The sequence below is a fragment of the Molothrus ater genome, chromosome 29 (assembly GCF_012460135.2).
Source record: "Molothrus ater isolate BHLD 08-10-18 breed brown headed cowbird chromosome 29, BPBGC_Mater_1.1, whole genome shotgun sequence".
Classification (NCBI taxonomy): domain Eukaryota; kingdom Metazoa; phylum Chordata; class Aves; order Passeriformes; family Icteridae; genus Molothrus; species Molothrus ater.
This window is the reverse complement of record NC_050506.2, coordinates 1,960,953-1,979,353: the sequence shown is the minus strand read 5'-3', so window position 1 is coordinate 1,979,353 and position 18,401 is coordinate 1,960,953. Positions and strand designations below refer to the sequence as shown.

Sequence of the window (18,401 nt, the reverse complement as noted above, 5' to 3'; positions counted from 1 at the left end):
TATTGATACTCTTAGTCAATATTATAATCCTCATATATCACCTACCACTAATTCTCAAATTTTGGAACTCTGAACATCCCAACTTGGGAGGATTTATTTATCACACCCCAAGGGCCAGGATGGAGGAACATGTGGGGGCACTGTGGGCATCCAAAGGATCCCACTGGACACTTTGCAGTCAGAGCAAGTGGATGGTGACACTGGGGTCTTCTTAACTCTCTTTTTTTCTTTCTCCCTTCCAGGCTCAGGCTGTGCAGAACTGCAGCATCATGTAATTCCATGGCGCATTCCTGTGGTTCCTGCCCGTCTCCAGCTAGGTTTGTTTTTTTTTTCCCAAAGCAACAGAAATTTTTTTCCCTTTAAAAAACAAGATATCGAAAACCAAGGTGTTTTTTTTTTTTTTTTTCTATAGCAGGAATTTTATATATATATATATATTAAAAGTGCTAAAAGATGCTTTGATTTTTTTTTTGTAAAGAAAAAAAATCTATTTCTATATAAAGAAAACCAAACCAAAAAATAGCTTTTCAGCTTCAAATATTTTTTAGAACTTCAGCCAAAGACAGCAAAGAACTGTGTTTACAGAGCAGCCATGCAGGAGGAGTTTGTAGTTGAAATGCTCCTTCCATTGTACCTTTTTTGCCAAAGCTTTTTACATAGGACAGGGAGAAGCGCAGCCATACCCACTGGAGCTGCGTGCCACAGGGCCTGCTGTCCTGTCTCAAGTGGAGCACAGTGCCTTTACAACCCTTTTTCTTGGGATCTGAAGCCAAAATTCCCTTTTTTTTTTTTTTTTTTGTCTCGTTTTTGAGTTGTGATTCCTGGCGGTGCTGGCGCGGGGGCTCCCGGCAGCTCGCGGGCGATGCCCACGTCCCTGTGTGGGCATTGCCCCCTCCCCAGCCCCCTGCCCGCCTGCACTCCCTGCTCTATGTACTGTATCCCCCTTATTCCCCATCCCAGGCACCTCTTGCCCTTTTTCTAAATCAGCCAAGTTGTGCCTTAGCTGAGGTTGGGGTTGGGCTGGGAGCCCCAGTGGAGTGGAGATGGAGCAGGGCAAGTGAAAAGACCGGAGCTGCATTTTGGGACCAGATGGATTTGGGTGATGGACCTCAGTCCCACCAGCTCAGACCCAGCAGGGCCCCCCAGGCCCCCTCTTTAAGAGCCACTGAATCCAGAGGGGTTCATCCCCCCAGAGGGGTTCACCCCCATTGATCCAGAGGGGTTCATCCCCCCAGAGGGGCTCATCCCCATCTGCATCCAGAGGGGTTCACCCCCCAAAGGGGTCATTCCCCCTGCATCCAAAGGGGTTCACCTCCACTGCATCCAGAGGGGCTCATCCCCATCTGCATCCAGAGGGGTTCACTCCCATCTGCATCCAGAGGGGTTCACTCCCATCTGCATCCAGAGGGGTTCATCCCCCCAGAGGGGTTCACCCCCACTGCATCCAGAGGGGTTCATCCCCACTGCATCCAGAGGGGTTCATCCCCCAAAGGAGTCATTCCCCCTGCATCCAGAGGGGTTCATCCCTTACTGCATCCAAAGGGGTTCACCTCCACTGCATCCAGAGGGGCTCATCCCCATCTGCATCCAGAGGGGTTCACCCCCCAAAAGGGGTCATCCCCCCTGCATCCAAAGGGGTTCACTCCCATCTGCATCCAAAGGGGTTCACTCCCATCTGCATCTAGAGGGGTTCATTCCCTCTCTGCATCCAGAAGGGTTCATCCCCCCTCTGCATCCAGAGGAGTTCATCCCCCAGAGGGTTTCATCCCCATCTGCATCCAGAGGGTTTCACCCTCCCAGAGGGGCTCATCCCCCCTGCATCCAGAGGGGTTCATCCCCCCAGAGGGGTTCACCCCCATTCATCCAGAGGGGTTCACCCCCACTGCATCCAGAGGGGTTCATCCCCATCTGCATCCAGAGGGGTTCATCCCCCAGAGGGGTTCATCCCCTACTGATCCAGATGGGTTCACCCTCCCAGAGGGGCTCATCCCCCACTGATCCAGAGGGGTTCATCCCCCAAAGGGGTTCACCCCCATTGATCCAGAGGGGTTCACCCCCCCCCCCAGAGGGGTTCATCCCCCAAAGGGTTCATCCCCCCCCTCCATCCAGAGGGGTTCACCCTCACCTTCCCTCTCCTGCAGTCATTCAGGCTCATCTCTGGTGGCCGGAGCTCAGGAGCTGTTTCAGGGATTAAGAGAAAGATGTTCAGTCCAGGTCAGAGCTGGTTTGCCAGGAAAGCACCTAGGAAGGTTTTTTGTTCGAGTGGGGCAGATTTGGGGCTCTGATAGATGCAGCTTCCCCCTTGGCAGGAGCCCATCCAGCCATTGGCAGATCTCTTGGCTTTTTGCCTTGATTGGGAAACGCCTGCAGCCCCCCCTGACCTCAAGTGCAGCAGAGGGGTGGAGCTGGAGAAGGTGCCAGGACAAGCCCCCCACTCCAGTGGGTTTTGGGGAGGTTGTTATGTATCTATGCTTGCAAAGCTTCTGTATTACTGCCTGTACTTTCTTCCAAAATACAGCTGAACCCTTCCCATGCTGTGTGCTGTCATCATTGCTCTCCAGGGGGATTTGGGGGTGCTGTGCTGCCCCCCCAAGCAGCAAAGGGACACCCCCAGAGGGATCTCTTTGCACCCCACAGGCCGGGCTGGGGCTCAGCACCCACTGTGGATGAGGGGAAATGGGGTGGGTTGCTAAGAGCTGGGCCAGGAGAGGGACTGGACAGGAGGTAAAGACTCAGAGATTCCTCTTGGGACTTTTGGAGACCGAACAATCCCCGGGATGGGATGGGATGGGATGGGATGGGATGGGATGGGATGGGATGGGATGGGATGGGATGGGATGGGATGGGATGAGGAGGGGGCTGGAATTTGAGGTAAAGACTCAGAGATTCCTCTTGGGGGTTTTGGAGACCCAACATTCCCCAAGCTGGGATGGGCTAGGGGTGCACAGAACCTGAGCGAAGCTTTGCTCCTACCACTCTGCCAAGGGACCCCTGTGCCCCCGGGCTGTGCCAGGCACTGCAGCCAGGCAGGACGCTGGGGAGGGGAGCTGTAAAGCCGCTGCATAATCGGCTTTACCAGGCACAGCGCTGCGGAGCCGCGATGTGAGCGAGGGACGCAGGCGGGCGGCCGGGGCGCAGGCACTGCCAGGTAGGTGCCCGGGGTGCCCAGCCTGGGGGTACCCCTGCCCCTGTGCTTGGGTGCCCGGGTCCCCCTTGCTGCGTGGGCTCGCATCACCTCAGGTTTGGGCTCAGCAGGGCTGAGGTTTGGGGGGGCAGGGGGTGCCAGGGGGTGCTGGGTGTTGATGCCACCTCCCAGCTTCAAGGGAGGCTGTGGAGAAGCAGCGAGGTGGGCGAGGTGCCATCTCCCCTTCCAGGGGAGGGGAGCAGGGAGGTGACAGAGGCCCACAGCATGAGAGGGGGACACGCTGAGCCCCTCTCTGTGCTGTTTGCCTCCCCCTCCTGCCAGCTCAGGGACACCACGCTGGGACAGCCACCCCCTCATTGCCACAGCCTGTCCCCTTCCATGGGCATTCAACCCTTCCCCAGGGTTCCTGCCCCCCAAAAAGTCACGAGGTTGTGCCCAAAATAGCAAGTTCTGGAGCGATGGGGGAAGCCAGCCATGCTGCTGGCATCTCTTGCTGCTGTTCCTGGGAGGAGACAGCTCAGGAGACACGGGAACTGCCATGGGGAACTGCCATGGGGAAATGCAACAGGGAACTGACACCCTGGATCCTCCCCATGTCCCCCACGGGCACACGGTGTCCTGGCACTGGGCAAAGGCTGAGCTGGAACCCCATGGGGGCTCTGCACAGCTCCCAGGGGACAATACTGACATGATGGGTCCCGTACAGACCCACATGGGGTCTCTGCACAGCCCCAGGGACACTGCACAGCCCTGTAAGGACAATACAGATGTTTTGGGCTCCTTACAGAGCCCCTAGGGATCTCTGCACAGCCCCAGGGACACTGCACAGCCCTCTAAGGACAATACTGACATTTTGGGCTCCTTATATAGAGCCAGCCCCTTGGGGTCTCTGCACAGCCCCAGGAACATTGCACAGCCCTGTAAGGACAATACAGATGTTATGGGTTCCTTACAGACCCACATGGGGACTCTGCACAGCTCCCAGGGGACAATACTGACATTTTGGGCTCCTTACAGAGCCCCTTGGGGTCTCTGCACAGCCCCAGGGACACTGCACAGCCCTCTAAGGACAATATTGACATGATGGGTTCCTTACAGAGCCCACATGGGGTCTCTGCATAGTCCCCAGGGCCATTGCAGAGCCCTGTAAGGACCATGCAGACATTTTGGGCTCCTTACAGAGCCCCATGGGGCACATGCACTCCCCACAGGGACCCTGGTGTGGGCCTTGCACAACCCCACAGGGACCTTTGCACATCCCTGTGGGGCCACGTGCAGCCCACGGGGACCTCACACAGCCCTGTGGGGACAAAGAGCCCCTGGAAGAGCCCCAGCCCTACTTGACTCGAGGTCAGGTTTGTCCCTCTCCTCCTGTTGTGCCACGGATCTGAGCCCTGAGGCGGTGGCAGCAGGGAGATGGGGGTCCCAGAGCAGGGCCATGACCACGTTGGGGTCTCTCAGAGGCGCCCTGGGCAGGCAGGAGCACCGGGCTTTGAGGACCACCAGATTTTTTTGGGGGGGAAAGTGCAGCACAAGGAGCAACCACTGGGACGGGGCAGAGCTGGGCCTGACTCCAGTGTCTGGCAAGGCACCGGGGTTTGCCAGGCAGGGCACGGCCCAGGGGCGCTGGGGGCCCTGCCAGCCCCAGGGCAGCCCCTCCAGGCCCCTGCATGCCCAGGGAGATTAAGGTCAAGCCACCCTGCTAATCCCAAAGGGGGGGTTGAGATGTGAGCCTGTGCCCACTGCTACCCCCCAGAGCTGCACCCCAATGTGCTGCAGGTCAGAGGAGCCCCCCAGAGCACCCTGGGGGTGTCCAGACAGGGCTGAGGGGCTGCAGCTCAGCCTTGAGGAGCGTCCAGCTCCAGCTCAGCTGCCAGTGCTGCTGGGCACGAGGCACAAACTCCTTCCAGATGCCTGCACAAGGCTCCAACCTCCCAAAGCCTGGCAGCTGCAGGGGCACTTGGCTCTGCTCCCCAGCCCTGGCAGGGAAATGCTGCAGGCTGGAGGGATTTGGGGTGCTGCTGCTGCACCCCAGCCCTGGCAGGGCAATGCTGGAGGTTTTTGGGGTGCTGCTGCTGGCTCTCCAGCCCTGGCAGGGCAATGCTGGAGGGTTTTGGGGTGCTGATGCTGCACCCCAGCCCTGGCAGGGCTGGCACCCCAGGGAATGCTGCAGGCTGGAGGTTTTTGGGGTGCTGATGCTGCTTTCCAGCCCTGGCAGGGCAATGCTGCAGGGTTTGGGGGTGCTGGTGCTGCTCTCCAGCCCTGGCAGTGCAATGCTGGAGGTTTTTGGGGTGCTGCTGCTGCACCCCAGCCCTGGCAGGGCAATGCTGGAGGTTTTTGGGGTGCTGCTGCTGCACCCCAGCCCTGGCAGGGCAATGCTGGAGGTTTTTGGGGTGCTGGTGCTGCACCCCAGCCCTGGCAGGACAAGAACCCCAGGCAATGCTGCAGGCTGGAGGGATTTGGGGTGCTGCTGCTGCTCTCCAGCCCTGGCAGGGCAATGCTGCAGGGTTTTGGGGTGCTGCTGCTGCTCCCCAGCTGGTGCAGGGCAATGCTGGAGGTTTTTGGGGTGCTGCTGCTGCACCCCAGCCCTGGCAGGGAAATGCTGCAGAATTTTGGGGTGCTGCTGCTGCACCCCAGCCCTGGCAGGGAAATGCTGCAGGGTTTTGGGGTGCTGCTGCTGCTCCCCAGCTGGTGCAGGGCAATGCTGGAGGTTTTTGGGGTGCTGCTGCTGCACCCCAGCTGGTGCAGGGCTGGCACCTCTCCTGTGCAGGGCTGAGGTGGTGCAGGGAAGGTGGCTGCAGAGGGGGGAGGAAGTGGTGCCTGGGGATCCTGTTTTGGGGTTCCCACACAGCTTGGGAAGGGGAAGGGAGAAAGTTCCACAGTGAGGTCTGCAAGCTCCAGCCAGGCCAGGCTTCCTGCAAGGGGAATTCCAAGGGGGAAATGCCCTAAAGCAGAATTTGTGGATGCTGGGGGCAGGGTGGGGGGGACACGCACATGCAGCCTGGTCCCACGGCTGCACCCCAAGGCGCTCCAGGGACCCCCCAAATCCCCAGCATGGGAAGCCAGAGCCAGCAGCACTCACCTGAGATGGGTCAAGTGGGAGGGCTGAGACAGGAATGGGGTGCAGGGATGGGGTTTGGGGGTGCAGGGATGGGGTGTGGGATGCAGGGATGGGGTGTGTGTGGGGATGCAGGAAGAGGGTTTGGGGGAGCAGGGATGGGGACTGGGGGTGCAGGGATGGGGTTTGGGGGTGCAGATATGGGGTGTGTGTGTGTAGGGGTGCAGATATGGGGTCTGGGGGTGCAGGGATGGGGTTTTGGGGTGCAGGGATGGGGTTTGGGGGGTGCAGATATGGGGTGTGTGTGTGTGTAGGGGTGCAGGGATGGGGTGTGGGGATGCAGGGATGGGGTGTGGAGATGGGGGTGCATGGATGGGGTGTGGGTTTAGGGGTGCAGATATGGGGTGTGGGTTTGGGGGTGCAGGGATGGGGTGTGGGTTTGGGGGTGCAGGGATAGGGTCTGGATCTGGGGGTGCTGAGATGGGGGTGCAGGGACTTGTTGCCAAAAGCTGAGAGCACAGCTGGGATGAAGGACCCCAGCGTAGCTCGGGGGGCACAGGAACGTGTCAGGGGAGGGTGTAACACACATCATGGGGGCAGAGGGGTGTCCCTGCCCCTCCTGGGGCTGGCGCCTCGGTGTTGTGTGGGGTGAGGGGCGGTCAAGGCCCCTCCGTGCCCCGGTGCGGGGGTGTTTGGGCTGCGCAGCCCCGTGTCCGTCAGTCTGTCCGTCAGGGTCTGTCGGTGCGGGGGTGTTTGGGCTGCGCAGCCCCGTGTCCGTCAGTCTGTCTGTCCGTCAGGGTCTGTCGGTGCGGGGGTGTTTGGGCTGCGCAGCCCCGTGTCCGTCAGTCCGTCCGTCCGTCCGGGTCTGTCGGTGCGGGGGGGCCGCGGTACAGCCGTAGCCATGGCGACGTGAGCCGGATGCGGGGCCGGGGGATGCTGCTCCCGCCCGCCCGCCGCAGGTCGGTACCGCCGCTCCGCCACCGGGGCCGGGGGCGGCCGGGGGGCCCCGGGGGCTCTGGGGAGGCTCGGCGAGGGCGGGAGGTGGAGGGGGAAGGGGGAAATCGCCATAGTGGGGTTGGGCTTGGGGGACCCCCAGCGCTGATGCTGCCAGCAACAACAACAAAGAGGATGAGGCGGCGGCCCTGGGGTGACCCCCGGTACCCCCCGGTACCCCCCGCACCCCCTGCCTTCACATTCCTCCCAAATTTCCCTTTCCCCCACCTGCTGTGCACCCCTCCACACCTCCTGCACCCCTCAGCTCCCTCCTGTGCATCCTCCTCTCTCTTACCTGCACCCCCCAGCTCTCCCCACCCTTTGTACGGAGCAACCCCACAACCGGCACAATCAGCCCCCAGATTCCTCCCCTCCATCCTCCCGTGCCTTTGGCCCACCCCCTCCTGCCTTGCCTTCCATCTCCCACACATCTGGATCTCGGAGCTTCCCCCGCACATCTGGATCTCGAGGCTTCCCCCGCACATCTGGATCTCGGGGCTTCCCCCGCACATCTGGATCTCGGGGCTTCCCCCAGGCCCAGCTGCCCCAGCCCCTCGTGGGTGTTGGGAGCATTCCTGCACCCCCACCCCACGGGGATGCTCCTGGGAGCTGACATGGCCAGGGAATTGCAGCCCAGCTGCAGAGAAGGACCAAACTCTTGGAAACTGAGGCAGGGGGAATGCCTGAGCAGCCGGCACATCGGTGCCACCAGCTCCACAGCTGCCCTGCACCCCTCAGAGCCCACCTTGGGGAGCACCAGGGCTGGGCCTGGCTCCATCCTGTGGCTCTGTGCTCACTGACAGCACAATGCTCCCGGCCTTAGAGGGAATCCTCCAGGAGGAGATCCCAGCAGGAGCAAGACCCGTGAAACAAACCCCAGCTGTGCTCAGCCTGAAAGCACCAGGGGGAACTGAACCACCCTTGGTCTCCCTCCCATGTGCCAAATCCTATAGAGGGACCCTGTAAATTACATCCCCAGCCCACCATGACCAGGGGGCCCAAAAAAGAGGGGAGACGAGGCTGAGAGGGGATTCCAGGGGCAGCCTTGGGGCTGCTGTCACCTCACATCTTGCGTCAGCCTTGCCTCACACTGGGGAACACTGGTGGTTTCCTCAGCCCCACCACAGCCCCAAGTCAAACCTCCAGCCTCTCTGAGGAGCCAAATCAAATCTCCAGCCTCTCTGAGGAGCCTCTGCTCCCGTTTCCATCCCCCCCTCCACGGCCTCGGTGGCTGCAGCCCAGGGCAGAACAATGGGGCCGGTCCGAGGCTCCGTGCGGCCCCGTCCCCCAGCAGCCCTGTGCCAAGTGGGAAATCCGGGGCAGAGTAACCTACTTTCTGTGTTCTGTGCTCACAAGGAGCTTCTGTCCCAGCCAAGCAAGGTGCTGAGCACAGCTCTGCCCTCCCGGGGCTCCCCTGGGCTGCTCGGGCCGTGGCAGAGGCAGGTAAGGAGGCCCCAGCAGGGCAGGATGCTCCTCAGCCTCGTCCACAGGGATATTGGGGTGCCTCAGGTATGCTGAGCAACTCCAGGGCTTTGGTTTTGGGGGGTTTCTTGCCTACAGCCATCCCAGAGCAGCCTGGGCTTGAGGATGGAATCTCCAGGGGAAAATGGGATTGTGGAACAGCTGTGGGAGCTTTGTGGGGGTGCCCCATGGGGCTGTTTGGGGTGCTCCATGGGGCTGTTTGTGGGTGCTCCATGGAGCTGTTTGTGGGTGCCCCATGGGGCTGTTTTGGGGTGCCCCATGGGGCTTTTTTGGGGTGCTCCATGGGGCTGTTTGTGGGTGCCCCATGGAGTTGTTTGTGGGTGCCCCATGGGGCTGTTTTTGGGTGCCCCATGGGGCTGTTTTGGGGACCACTGCTCTCCCCTGGGGGTTTGATTTTCTGGGTGATGCCTGTCCCCATGGGGCTGTTCTGGGGTGCCCCATGGGGCTGTTTGTGGGAGTCCCCATGGGGCTATTTTGGGGAGCCCTGTTCCCCTTGGAATTTGGTTTTCTGGGTGATACCTGTCCCCATGGGGTTGTTTGTGGGTGCCCCATGGGGCTGTTTTGGAGTTTGGTTTTCTGGGTGATACCTGTCCTCATGGGGCTGTTTTGGGGTGCAGGTTTTCTGGGTGATACCTGTCCCCATGGGGCTGTTTTGGGGATGATGCTCAGGCCTGCTGTTGGCCCGCACAATCCACAGGAAAAATGCCATTTATTTTCCTCACCCCAAAGATTTTGAGCGAGCAAAGCCTGGCACCTGGGCACATCCTTGTCCCCCACTTTGCCACCCCCTGGGCACCCAGCTGGAGGAGCAGAGCTCCCCGGTTCCCATCCCGGTTCCCATCCCGGTTCCCATCCCGGCTGCCTCCACCAGGCTCCGCTGCTGTCCCCGCGGGGGTGCGAGGCAGGGGAGGCGGGCTCAGGCACCCACTGCCCCAACCTGCCGGGGCTCGTCCTCTTCCAGCAGGACTTTCAGGTTCCTGGAGCCACGCGGGGCTGGGCTGGGCTGGGTCGGGCTCAGCAGAGCCGGGCTGGGAGCTTGGAGCAGATCCGGGCATGGAGCCGCGGGACGCTCGTGGCCGCAGCCCCCGGGGCTCGGGCACCTGCCTGGGGCCCCTGTGGCAGGGCTGGAGGTGAGAGGCTCCGTCCTCGGCTGCCAGAGAGGTAATGCTGCTCGCTGGGGACGCGGTGGCCATGGGCAAAGGGGTTTGGGCGCCGCCAGGTTCTGCAGATGTGGCTCTTTCCCCAGTGCTGCAGAAAGAGCTGCAAGAAGGGGGTTCCTGTGTGTGTTCCTCACCATTTTGTGGATGTTGTGATAACTGATGGAGCCAGGCAGAGGAATCCCTGGTGGGGATGGGCTCTGAGGCTCTGGGGACAAAGGCAGGAGCCTCTGGATGCCTCTGTGCCAGGGTCCCGTGCAGGAACCCCAGAGGGTGAGGGGACATCTTTGAATGTACCAGAGACTGTGGTGCAGGAGCACAGAGGCTGAGGGGACATCTCTGAATGTGCCAGAGATGTTGGTGCAGGAGCCCCGCATGGCAAGGGGACATCTCTGTGCCAGAAATGTTGGTGCAGGAGCCCCAAAGGGTGAGGGGACATCTCTGACTGTGCCAGAGATGTTGGTGAGGAGCCCCACATGTCGAGGGGACATCCTGACTGAAACAGAGATGTTGGTGTAGGAGCACAGAGGCTGAGAGGACATCTCTGTGCCAGAGATTGTGGTGCAGGAGCCTCACATGACAAGGGGACATCTCTGACTGTGCCAGAGATGTTGGTGCTGGAATCCAGAGGGTGAGGGGACATCCTGACTGTAACAGAGATTGTGGTACAGGAACCCAAAGGGTGAGGGGACATCTCTGACTGTGCCAGAATTTTGGTACAGGAACCCCAGAAGTTGACAGCACGTCTCTGACTGTGCCAGAGATTGTGGTGCAGAAACCCAGAGGGAGAGGGGACATCCTGACTGTGCCAGAGATTGTGGTGCAGAAACCCAGAGGGAGAGGGGACATCCTGACTGTGCCAGAGATTGTGGTGCAGAAACCCAGAGGGAGAGGGGACATCCTGACTGTGCCAGAGATTGTGGTGCAGAAACCCAGAGGGAGAGGGGACATCCTGACTGTGCCAGAGATTGTGGTACAGGAACCCAAAGGGTGAGGGGACATCCTGACTGTACCAAGATTTTGGTGCAAGAGCCCCAAAGGGTGAGGGGACATCTCTGTGCCAGAGATTGTGCTACAGGAGCCCCACACGGCGAGGGGACATCCCGACCGTGCCAGAGATGTTGGTGAGGAGCCCAGGGGCCGAGGGCACCTCTCTGGGTGCTGGTATGGCAGTGGGAAGTTCGTGCCCAAACTGGGGGGGAAGCACTGCAGGCACCCCCGTCCCCCCTCCCTCTTTCGGGTGCCGCTTCCCCCCTCTGGTTTCCGCCGGGTGCAGCGACAGGCAGCCAGCCCGGCAGCAGCAGCGTGTGTCCTGAACCCTGTCCCTCCCCGCAGGGATGGTGGTGGGACCCTCCTGGGGCGCAGCCCTGCCGCCCCCAGCCATGCCCGCCGCCCTCCGCCTGCTCTGCGGGGTGGTGGTGCCGGCTGCCCTGCTCTGCGCCGAGCCCCTGCCCCGCCTCGCCTTCCCCAGCGGTGAGTACAGCCCGGGGACAGCGGGGACAGCTGGGGAGGGGGGCACACAGCTGGGGAGGGGGTACACAGCCTCTGCGTGGGACAGTGTCCATCCCCAGGGCTGAGCATCCAGCATCGGGAACCTTGGGGTGCTCCCCAGTGTAGCCACCCCTGGCCCATCAGTGACCCTCAGTGGGGCTGGGGACAGTGACAGCATCAGGAACCTTGGGGTGTCCCCCAGTGTAGCCACCCCTGGCCCATCAGTGACGCTCAGTGGGCTGGGGACAGCACCAGTGGCTGCAGGTGGTGGCGGGGGATGAGAGTAGATGAGGTTTCTTGGCACCTCGACACCCAATGGGGCAGATCCTACAGTGATTTCATCACCCAGCTGGCAGCCAGGGTCTGCTCAGGGTCACCCTGGGGGGATGAAAAGCTGCCTCTGGAAGGGACAGGGCAGGGCATGGTGGCAAAGCAGGGGACTGGGGGGGCTGTGATGTGCCAATCAGGCTGCAGGAGGGTCTGTGCCCCATGGCAGGGTCGTGCCTTTCCAGCCCTGATTGCGCTGTCACTTCCCTTTCCCCATGCAGCCATGCCCAGAATTGCAAAAATCCCCCAGTTTCGGTGCCTGCTGGGGATGAACGAGAATCTGCAATCTCTGGCTGTATCCTGGGGGCTGGTGACACCCCAAATCTGGCACCTCGGGGGCATGTAACCCCTCCAGGGTGGCACTCCGGGGCAGTGCATCCCCCAAACAGAGCACTACCCTTGGCCATGGCCCCAAAGCATCACAGGCACAGCTTGGGGGGAAATGCACCCCATTTCTGGCGGTCTGCAGCTTGGGGATGTTCAGCTCTTGCAGTAGGAGCTGGAGGGGACAGTGGGAAGTGGGGAGCTGGAGGGTGAAGGGGTGATGGTGATATGAGATCTGAAGGGGAAGAACTGCACCCCATTTCCTGTGGTGAGGCTAAACAGAGTTGCACTGACAGCTGCTGCCACATCCGCACGCGGAGGGTGGTGGTGGGGCTGTGTGTGTGTGTGTGTGAGACCCCTGGGCTCCCCTCACCCCCTCTGCTCCTGCCAGGGGACCCCCGGCGGACCCTCACCCACTTCAGCCAGGACAACGTGTCCCACTACGACATCTTCCTCCTGGATGAGAGCGAGGAGGAGCTCTACGTGGGGGCACGCGACTGGCTGCTGGCCCTCACCGTTGGCACCCCCGGCAGCATCCGTGCCAAAGCCTCGGTGAGCAGCAGCACCACCTTTTGGGGAGGTGGGAGAGGGAGGCGCCTCTGCTGTGGTTCGGTTTTCCCGTAGGGCTGGGCTCGACAGCCCAGGAACATCTTAGTTTCCTTTGTAGATAAAGTGGGGACCCACAGATGAGAAAACATCTAAATGTGCTTTTAAGAAGAAGAGCCAAGAGGTGAGCTGGCCCTGTGGGGGCTCAGGGGTCCCACAAAGCTATGAGGGTGCTCAGCACCCAACTCTTTCCCCCTCAGACTGAGTGCTTCAACTTCATCCGAGTCCTGGTGGCCCTGAACCAGACCCACCTCTACGCCTGTGGGACCTACGCCTTCAGCCCTGCATGCACCTACATTGTGAGTGGCCTCCCAGGGCAGCATCCTGGGGCTCTCTGGGGTTGTATTTTGTGAGGACCCACAAAATATGGGCCCAGAATTGAGCTGCATCATGGGGGTGCTGGGTGTCCCCACCGAGGGACATCTTGGTGTCCCATCTGCTAAAGGAGCCTTTGGTGATTCTCATTCAGCTGCCAGCAACTCTTCCTCTGGCAGGGAAACCCCAACTCTGGGTCCCTTCAGGTGACTCCAGGCTCTCTGTCCCTGCCTCAGCCTCCTCCATGCTGAGCACGTGGTGGGGACTGCCACTCCCCAAAATGAAAATGAGGGAAGGTGACAGGAGCCGGGTACCCCCAGCATCCTCTGTCATCATCCCTGCACCCACCTTGAAGACATGGGCCACCCTATGTCTGCAAGGTACTCCACACTCATTCCCTACAGATTTGGGGTTGTTTTCAGTCCTTTGGCTGATTTTTCTCCCCTTTTGCACAGCACCTGGAAAGCTTCACACTGACCAGTGGCAGAGGACAGTCCTTCCTGGACGGGAAGGGCCAGTGCCCCTTCGATCCCCAGCACACTTACACGGCCCTGCTGGTGGGTGAGTATGGGCCCAGTGGCCTCTCAGCTGGGCTCCCATGGAGTGGAGGGCGAGGGTGGGGGGTCCTCACCACGGCTCAGCCCCCTCTGTGTCCCTGGGCAGATGGAGAGCTCTATGCTGGCACCATGAACAACTTCCAGGGCAACGAGCCCATCATCTCCCGCTCGCTGGGCACCCGCACCCTGCTCAAGACAGACGACTTCCTTCGCTGGCTCTCGGGTGAGCAGAGGGAAGGTGCTGCACCTGGGGAGGGAGGTGCTGCAGCCCTCCATGGCTCCAGCTTCTCACCCACCTGTGCCTGCAGCCGACGCCGCCTTCGTGGCCTCCTTCAGCCTCCCTCGGGATGACAAGGTCTACTTCTTCTTCGAGGAGACAGCGGAGGAGTTTGACTTCTTTGAGAGGCTCCTGGTGCCACGGGTGGCCCGTGTCTGCAAGGTGTGACAGCAGGGAATGGTGGTGGGCTGCAGTGGGGGTACAGCGATGGGCTGTCACTATAGGACACGAAAGAACACAAGCGCACGCTGCTGCTCTCAAGGTGAAAAAGAAAAAAAGGGAAGTTTATTATCTGGCTTTAACATTTATAGTTTTAGAAAAGTGACAGTGGATTGGAGGGTGACAGTGCCACCTCTCCAATGACACTGGACAAACTAACACTCTATCAAATTTCTCTTCTGTAAAAGAATGCAAAGCAATGAGTTATTTACAGAAAGTGTGTGAGAAAGTTCGCTACAAGAATGTCAACATCAGAAAGCTTAGAAAATCTTAAAAAATCAGAGCGACAGTGGGGGACGATGATGATGTGACAGGAGACAATGGGACAGGGACAGTGACAAGAGACCATAATGGGGATGATAGTTGTACTGTGATAGCAAAGATGATGGGGGATAATGGCAAAGGGGTCTTGTCACTTTGGTCATGAGCACCCTCCTGCAGAGCGATGTAGGGGGGGACAAGGTGCTGCAGAAGAAGTGGACAACTTTCCTGAAGGCACAGCTGGAGTGCTCCGAGCCCGGCCACTTCCCCTTCAACGTCATCCACCACGCCTTTGCTCTGCCCTGCAACGACAGCGACAGCGACGGCTGCGCCGATTTCTACGCGGTGTTCACCTCACAGTGGTGAGTGCCCAGGGCCGTTCACCTCACACTGATGAGTCCCCACTGCCAGGCTGATCACCTGGCAGTGGGGAGTGCCCAGGGCTGTTCACCTGGCAGTGGGGAGTGCCCAGGGCCGTTCACCTCACACTGATGAGTGCCCAGGGCTGTGGAGGGAGCCCGTGCCCTGCTGCTGCCCACCAGCTGTCCCTCCCTGCAGGCAGGCGGGCAGGGCGGGCAGCGCCGCCGTCTGTGCCTACAGACAGGAGGATCTGGAGGAGGTCTTCGAGGGCAAGTACAAGGAGCTGAACAAGGAGAGCTCTCGCTGGACCGTCTACAGTGGGCCTGACATGAGTCCCCGGCCTGGCAGTGTGAGTGTTGCCCACTCAAGGGTGTGCTCCCCACCAGGGGACAACGCTGGTCCCCAGGAGATGGGCTCTGTGTATCCCTGTGTGCCCACACCTGCAGGTGGGATGGGAAAGGAGAGGGGTCCCTCTGCACCCCACTGATGCTGGCCAGGGCAGCGTGGTTCTGGCAGCACATCCTCCCCTCCCCGTGTCTCAGTTTCCCACCCCAGCACAAGCCCCTCTGTTCCCCCACAGTGCTCCATGGGTGCCTCCTCAGACATGGCCCTCAGCTTCATGAAGAACCATTTCCTGATGGACGGGAAGGTGTCACCCCTCCATGGGCAGCCTCTCCTGGTGAAGTCTGATGTCACCTACACGCGCATCACAGTGCACGAGACTCACGGCGTGCTGGGCACCAAGTACCGTGTCATGTTCCTGGCCACAGGTGGGGTGATATGGGGGGCACACAGGGTCACCCATCCCATCCCCCCCCGGTTCCAAAGCCTCAGCAATGTCCCCCATGGCCTACAGACAAAGGTCTCCTGCACAAGGCAGTGGAGCTGCCTGAGAGTGCCCACATCGTGGAGAGCATCCAGCTCTTTGCAGCGCCAGAGCCGGTGAAGAACCTGCTGCTGGCACCAGGGAAGGTAGGGCAGGTGTGAGCACCCAGACACCCAACAGCCACCCAAAACCAGCACTGGGGGAAAGCTCAGCCCTGCTCCTCTCCCTCCCCAGGGCATCCTCTACGTGGGCTACTCCAGAGGCGTCCTGCAGGTCCCGCTGGCCAACTGCAGCCTGCACCAGAGCTGTGCCGAGTGCGTGCTGGCACGGGACCCCTACTGCGCCTGGCACAGCCCCGGGGGCGCCTGCCTGCCCGCCCACCTGGCCAGCGAGAACAAGTGAGCAGCAGGATGGGCGCTGGAAGGGCTCTGGGGGTCGCTGGGATGCTGCTGACCCCTCTCTCCTGGCTGCAGGAGTGAGTGGCTGCAGGATGTTGAGAGCGGAAGACCGGACGCCATGTGCCACCGCGGGAGGAGCGCGGCTATGCCCCGCTCCTGGGGGGCACCGGAGGATCCCGCTGTGCAGGGTTGAGTATGGGGGTACACGGGGGTGGGATGGGGCTCATGGGGTGTGTTTTGCAGGGATAAACAAAACTCTACAGCTTTTGTGGAAGTTGTAAAGCCGGTATGTTTATTACAGCGCTGGACACATGTGGGAATGGTTCCCTTAAGATCACATGCGTACTTCTGGGAACTTCAGGTCCCCCTCTCAAATAGACATGCATACAATTTCACAATATTTCTTTTAGAAATAGTGACATTTATATTTATAAATATTTACATTATACATTTATAAATATTCACATTATATTTTATAAATATTTACATATTTATTTTTACGAATTTCGCGTGACATTTGCCGCTAGTTCTTCTTTATCAGGAAAAATTCCTAGGTCAGGTTTGAGTTGCTCTCACAGCAGTCTCTGTCTCTCTCTATCACTTTCTGTCTCCTCCCCCCTTATCTCTGTCTTTCACTGAAGCAGTTTCTCTGATCTTAGGTGTGATGGTGTTCAGAGGGGTCTCAGGTTGAGGGAAGAAATGAGGATCTGACTCCATGTTTCAGAAGGCTTGATTTATTATTTTATGATATATATTATATTAAAACTATACTAAAAGAATAGAAGAAAGGATTTCATCAGAAGGCTGGCTAAGAATAGAAAAAAAAGGAATGATAACAAAGGCTTGTGTCTCAGACTCTCTGTCCGAGCCAGCTGAGCTGTGATTGGCCATTAATTAGAAACAACCACATGAGACCAATCCCAGATGCACCTGTTGCATTCCACAGCAGCAGATAACCATTGATGACATTTTGTTCCTGAGGTCTCTCATCTTCTCAGGATTAAAAACCCTAAGGAAAGGATTTTTCATAAAAGGTATCTCCAACACATAGGCTTTTTGCCGCTAGACTACACAGCAAGCTACATACTTAAAGATGTACACTCTACCTAAATCAAAATAGATTTCTACCCTAGAAAATTTTCTACTCTGCCTCGGGTGACCCACATCACTCTGTTCTCCACACCCACAGGGCTCAGCCCCCCGCTGAACGCCGTGGTCCAGCTGCCGTGCCCTCGCCGCTCCGCCCTGGCCACCTACAGCTGGCAGCAGCCTGGCAGTGCCCAGGGGCACACGGTGGTGCAGCCTGACCACACTCTGGTGGTCATCATGCAGCAGGGAATGGAGGGCACCTACACCTGCCAGGCCACAGAGAACGGCTACACCTGGACCGTGGCTCGCTACCAGCTCAGGGACTCTGGCCCGGCCCAGCTGGGCCAGGAGAGCTCGCTCCCCCGCTCGTACTGGTCCCAGTTTGTCACGGTGACGGTGCTGCTGGCCGTGACGCTGGCCGGGGCCGCCTGCCTGGCCCTCATGGCCTACCGGGACCAGCTGAGAGCTCGCAGCAAGGTGAGGGGCTGCAGCACGCCCCACAGCCCCCCGTCACGCCAGAGGGAGAAGGTGCCCCTCAACGGGGGCGCCGGGGAGCCCCCGGCACCCGGAGCTGCCACTGAGGAGGAGGAGGAGGACGAAGGCTCCCAGGCGTGCTGCCTCCAGCTCGGCGGGGACGTCGACGTGGACAACAACAGGCTGCACGTGCCGGCAGGGGACACAGCGTGACACTGGCAGTGGGTCAGGGAGACCCTGGGGAGGGGGGATGTAGGGAGGGGTGGGACTGTGAAAGGGGTTTTTTTTGGTTTTGTTTTTGTTTTATTTAATACACCCGTTTTAACCTAAGGCTCGCATTCTGGGGGTGAGGATGGAATGGGCCCTGGGAGCAAGGGAGTGGGACAGGGAGAGAGGTCATGGATGTGGCACAGAGGAGGAACGTCACTGTGGGGCAAGGATGTGGGGTGGGCATGGCTGGAAACAGTGGATGCTGACACCAGGAAAAAAACCCAGGTTGTATAAAAACCTCAGCATGGGGTTTTTTTTTGTTTTGTTTTATTTAATACACCTGTTTTAACCTAAGGCTCACATTCCAGGGGTGAGGGTGGAATGGGCCCTGGGAGCAAGGGAGTGGGACAGGGAGAGAGGTCATGGGGACTTGGGGACAGGCAAAGGAGATGGCACAGAGGAGAAACGTCACCATGGGCTGGGCATGGCTGGAAACTGGATGCTGACACCAGGAAAAAACAACAAGTTCCACAAAAACCTCAGGATGAGGCAAGCTGTGCTGGATGGGCTCCCTAATCCAGCCCTGTGGGCACCCACCCTGCACTGCCACCCACCCCTCAGTGCTCCATGGTCCCTTGGGTGCCCCCACTGCTCCCTGACTGTCCCCCCCACCCCATTTCCAGCATCCTTGAGCCGCCTTTTCAAAGCCAACCCAGCTGTACATTTTCCTGCTCTATGCTTTTTTTATTAAAAAAAGGAAAACTCAATGCCTGACATTGCTGGGTCCGTGGAGAAGCCCCGAGGGCCTTTTGGGGTGTGCAAGGCTGGGCCA

The 18,401-nt window shown here is 59.5% G+C and overlaps 3 protein-coding genes across 6 annotated transcripts in view; all 3 read left to right on the top strand.

Moving 5' to 3' along the window:
• Positions 1-2,532, top strand: part of LMNA (lamin A/C) — a 28,571-nt gene extending 26,039 nt beyond the window's left edge. The window contains exon 12 of the mRNA XM_036397810.2: positions 243-2,532. Within this exon, the coding sequence (XP_036253703.1) occupies positions 243-275 (33 nt within the window). The 3' untranslated portion in view covers positions 276-2,532. The remainder of the gene's footprint in view (positions 1-242) is intronic.
• A 602-nt stretch (positions 2,533-3,134) lies between these two features.
• On the top strand, positions 3,135-18,336 carry SEMA4A (semaphorin 4A). Of its 4 annotated transcripts, none has more exons than XM_036397804.2 (15): positions 3,135-3,148; positions 11,171-11,308; positions 12,369-12,529; positions 12,645-12,707; positions 12,784-12,882; positions 13,354-13,459; positions 13,562-13,678; positions 13,764-13,894; positions 14,393-14,574; positions 14,771-14,921; positions 15,153-15,342; positions 15,429-15,544; positions 15,633-15,796; positions 15,872-15,984; positions 16,986-18,336. In XM_036397804.2, the coding sequence occupies exons 2-15, from the start codon at positions 11,173-11,175 to the stop codon at positions 17,570-17,572; spliced, it is 2,316 nt and encodes a 771-aa protein (XP_036253697.1). In that variant the 5' UTR covers positions 3,135-3,148; positions 11,171-11,172; the 3' UTR covers positions 17,573-18,336. The 4 variants fall into 4 exon arrangements, with proteins under 4 accessions (XP_036253697.1, XP_036253695.1, XP_036253696.1 ...); XM_036397802.2 differs by lacking the exon at positions 3,135-3,148 and adding an exon at positions 6,993-7,162; XM_036397803.2 differs by lacking the exon at positions 3,135-3,148 and adding an exon at positions 7,761-8,639.
• On the top strand, positions 9,164-10,662 carry LOC129046973 (translation initiation factor IF-2-like). Its single transcript, XM_054517636.1, is given in 3 exon segments — positions 9,164-9,409; positions 9,412-9,705; positions 9,708-10,662. Coding segments are annotated over 3 exon segments (759 nt in total). The 5' UTR covers positions 9,164-9,228; the 3' UTR covers positions 9,992-10,662.
• Positions 18,337-18,401: the final 65 nt, after the last annotated feature.

Coding starts and splice junctions, on each gene's coding strand:
- SEMA4A (XM_036397804.2), top strand. CDS start 11,173: ATGGTGGTGGGACCCTCCTGGGGCGCAGCCCTGCCGCCCCCAGCCATG. Junction 11,309..12,368: donor CCGCCTCGCCTTCCCCAGCG/GTGAGTACAGCC, acceptor TGCTCCTGCCAG/GGGACCCCCGGCGGACCCTC. Junction 15,985..16,985: donor GGAGGATCCCGCTGTGCAGG/GTTGAGTATGGG, acceptor CCACACCCACAG/GGCTCAGCCCCCCGCTGAAC.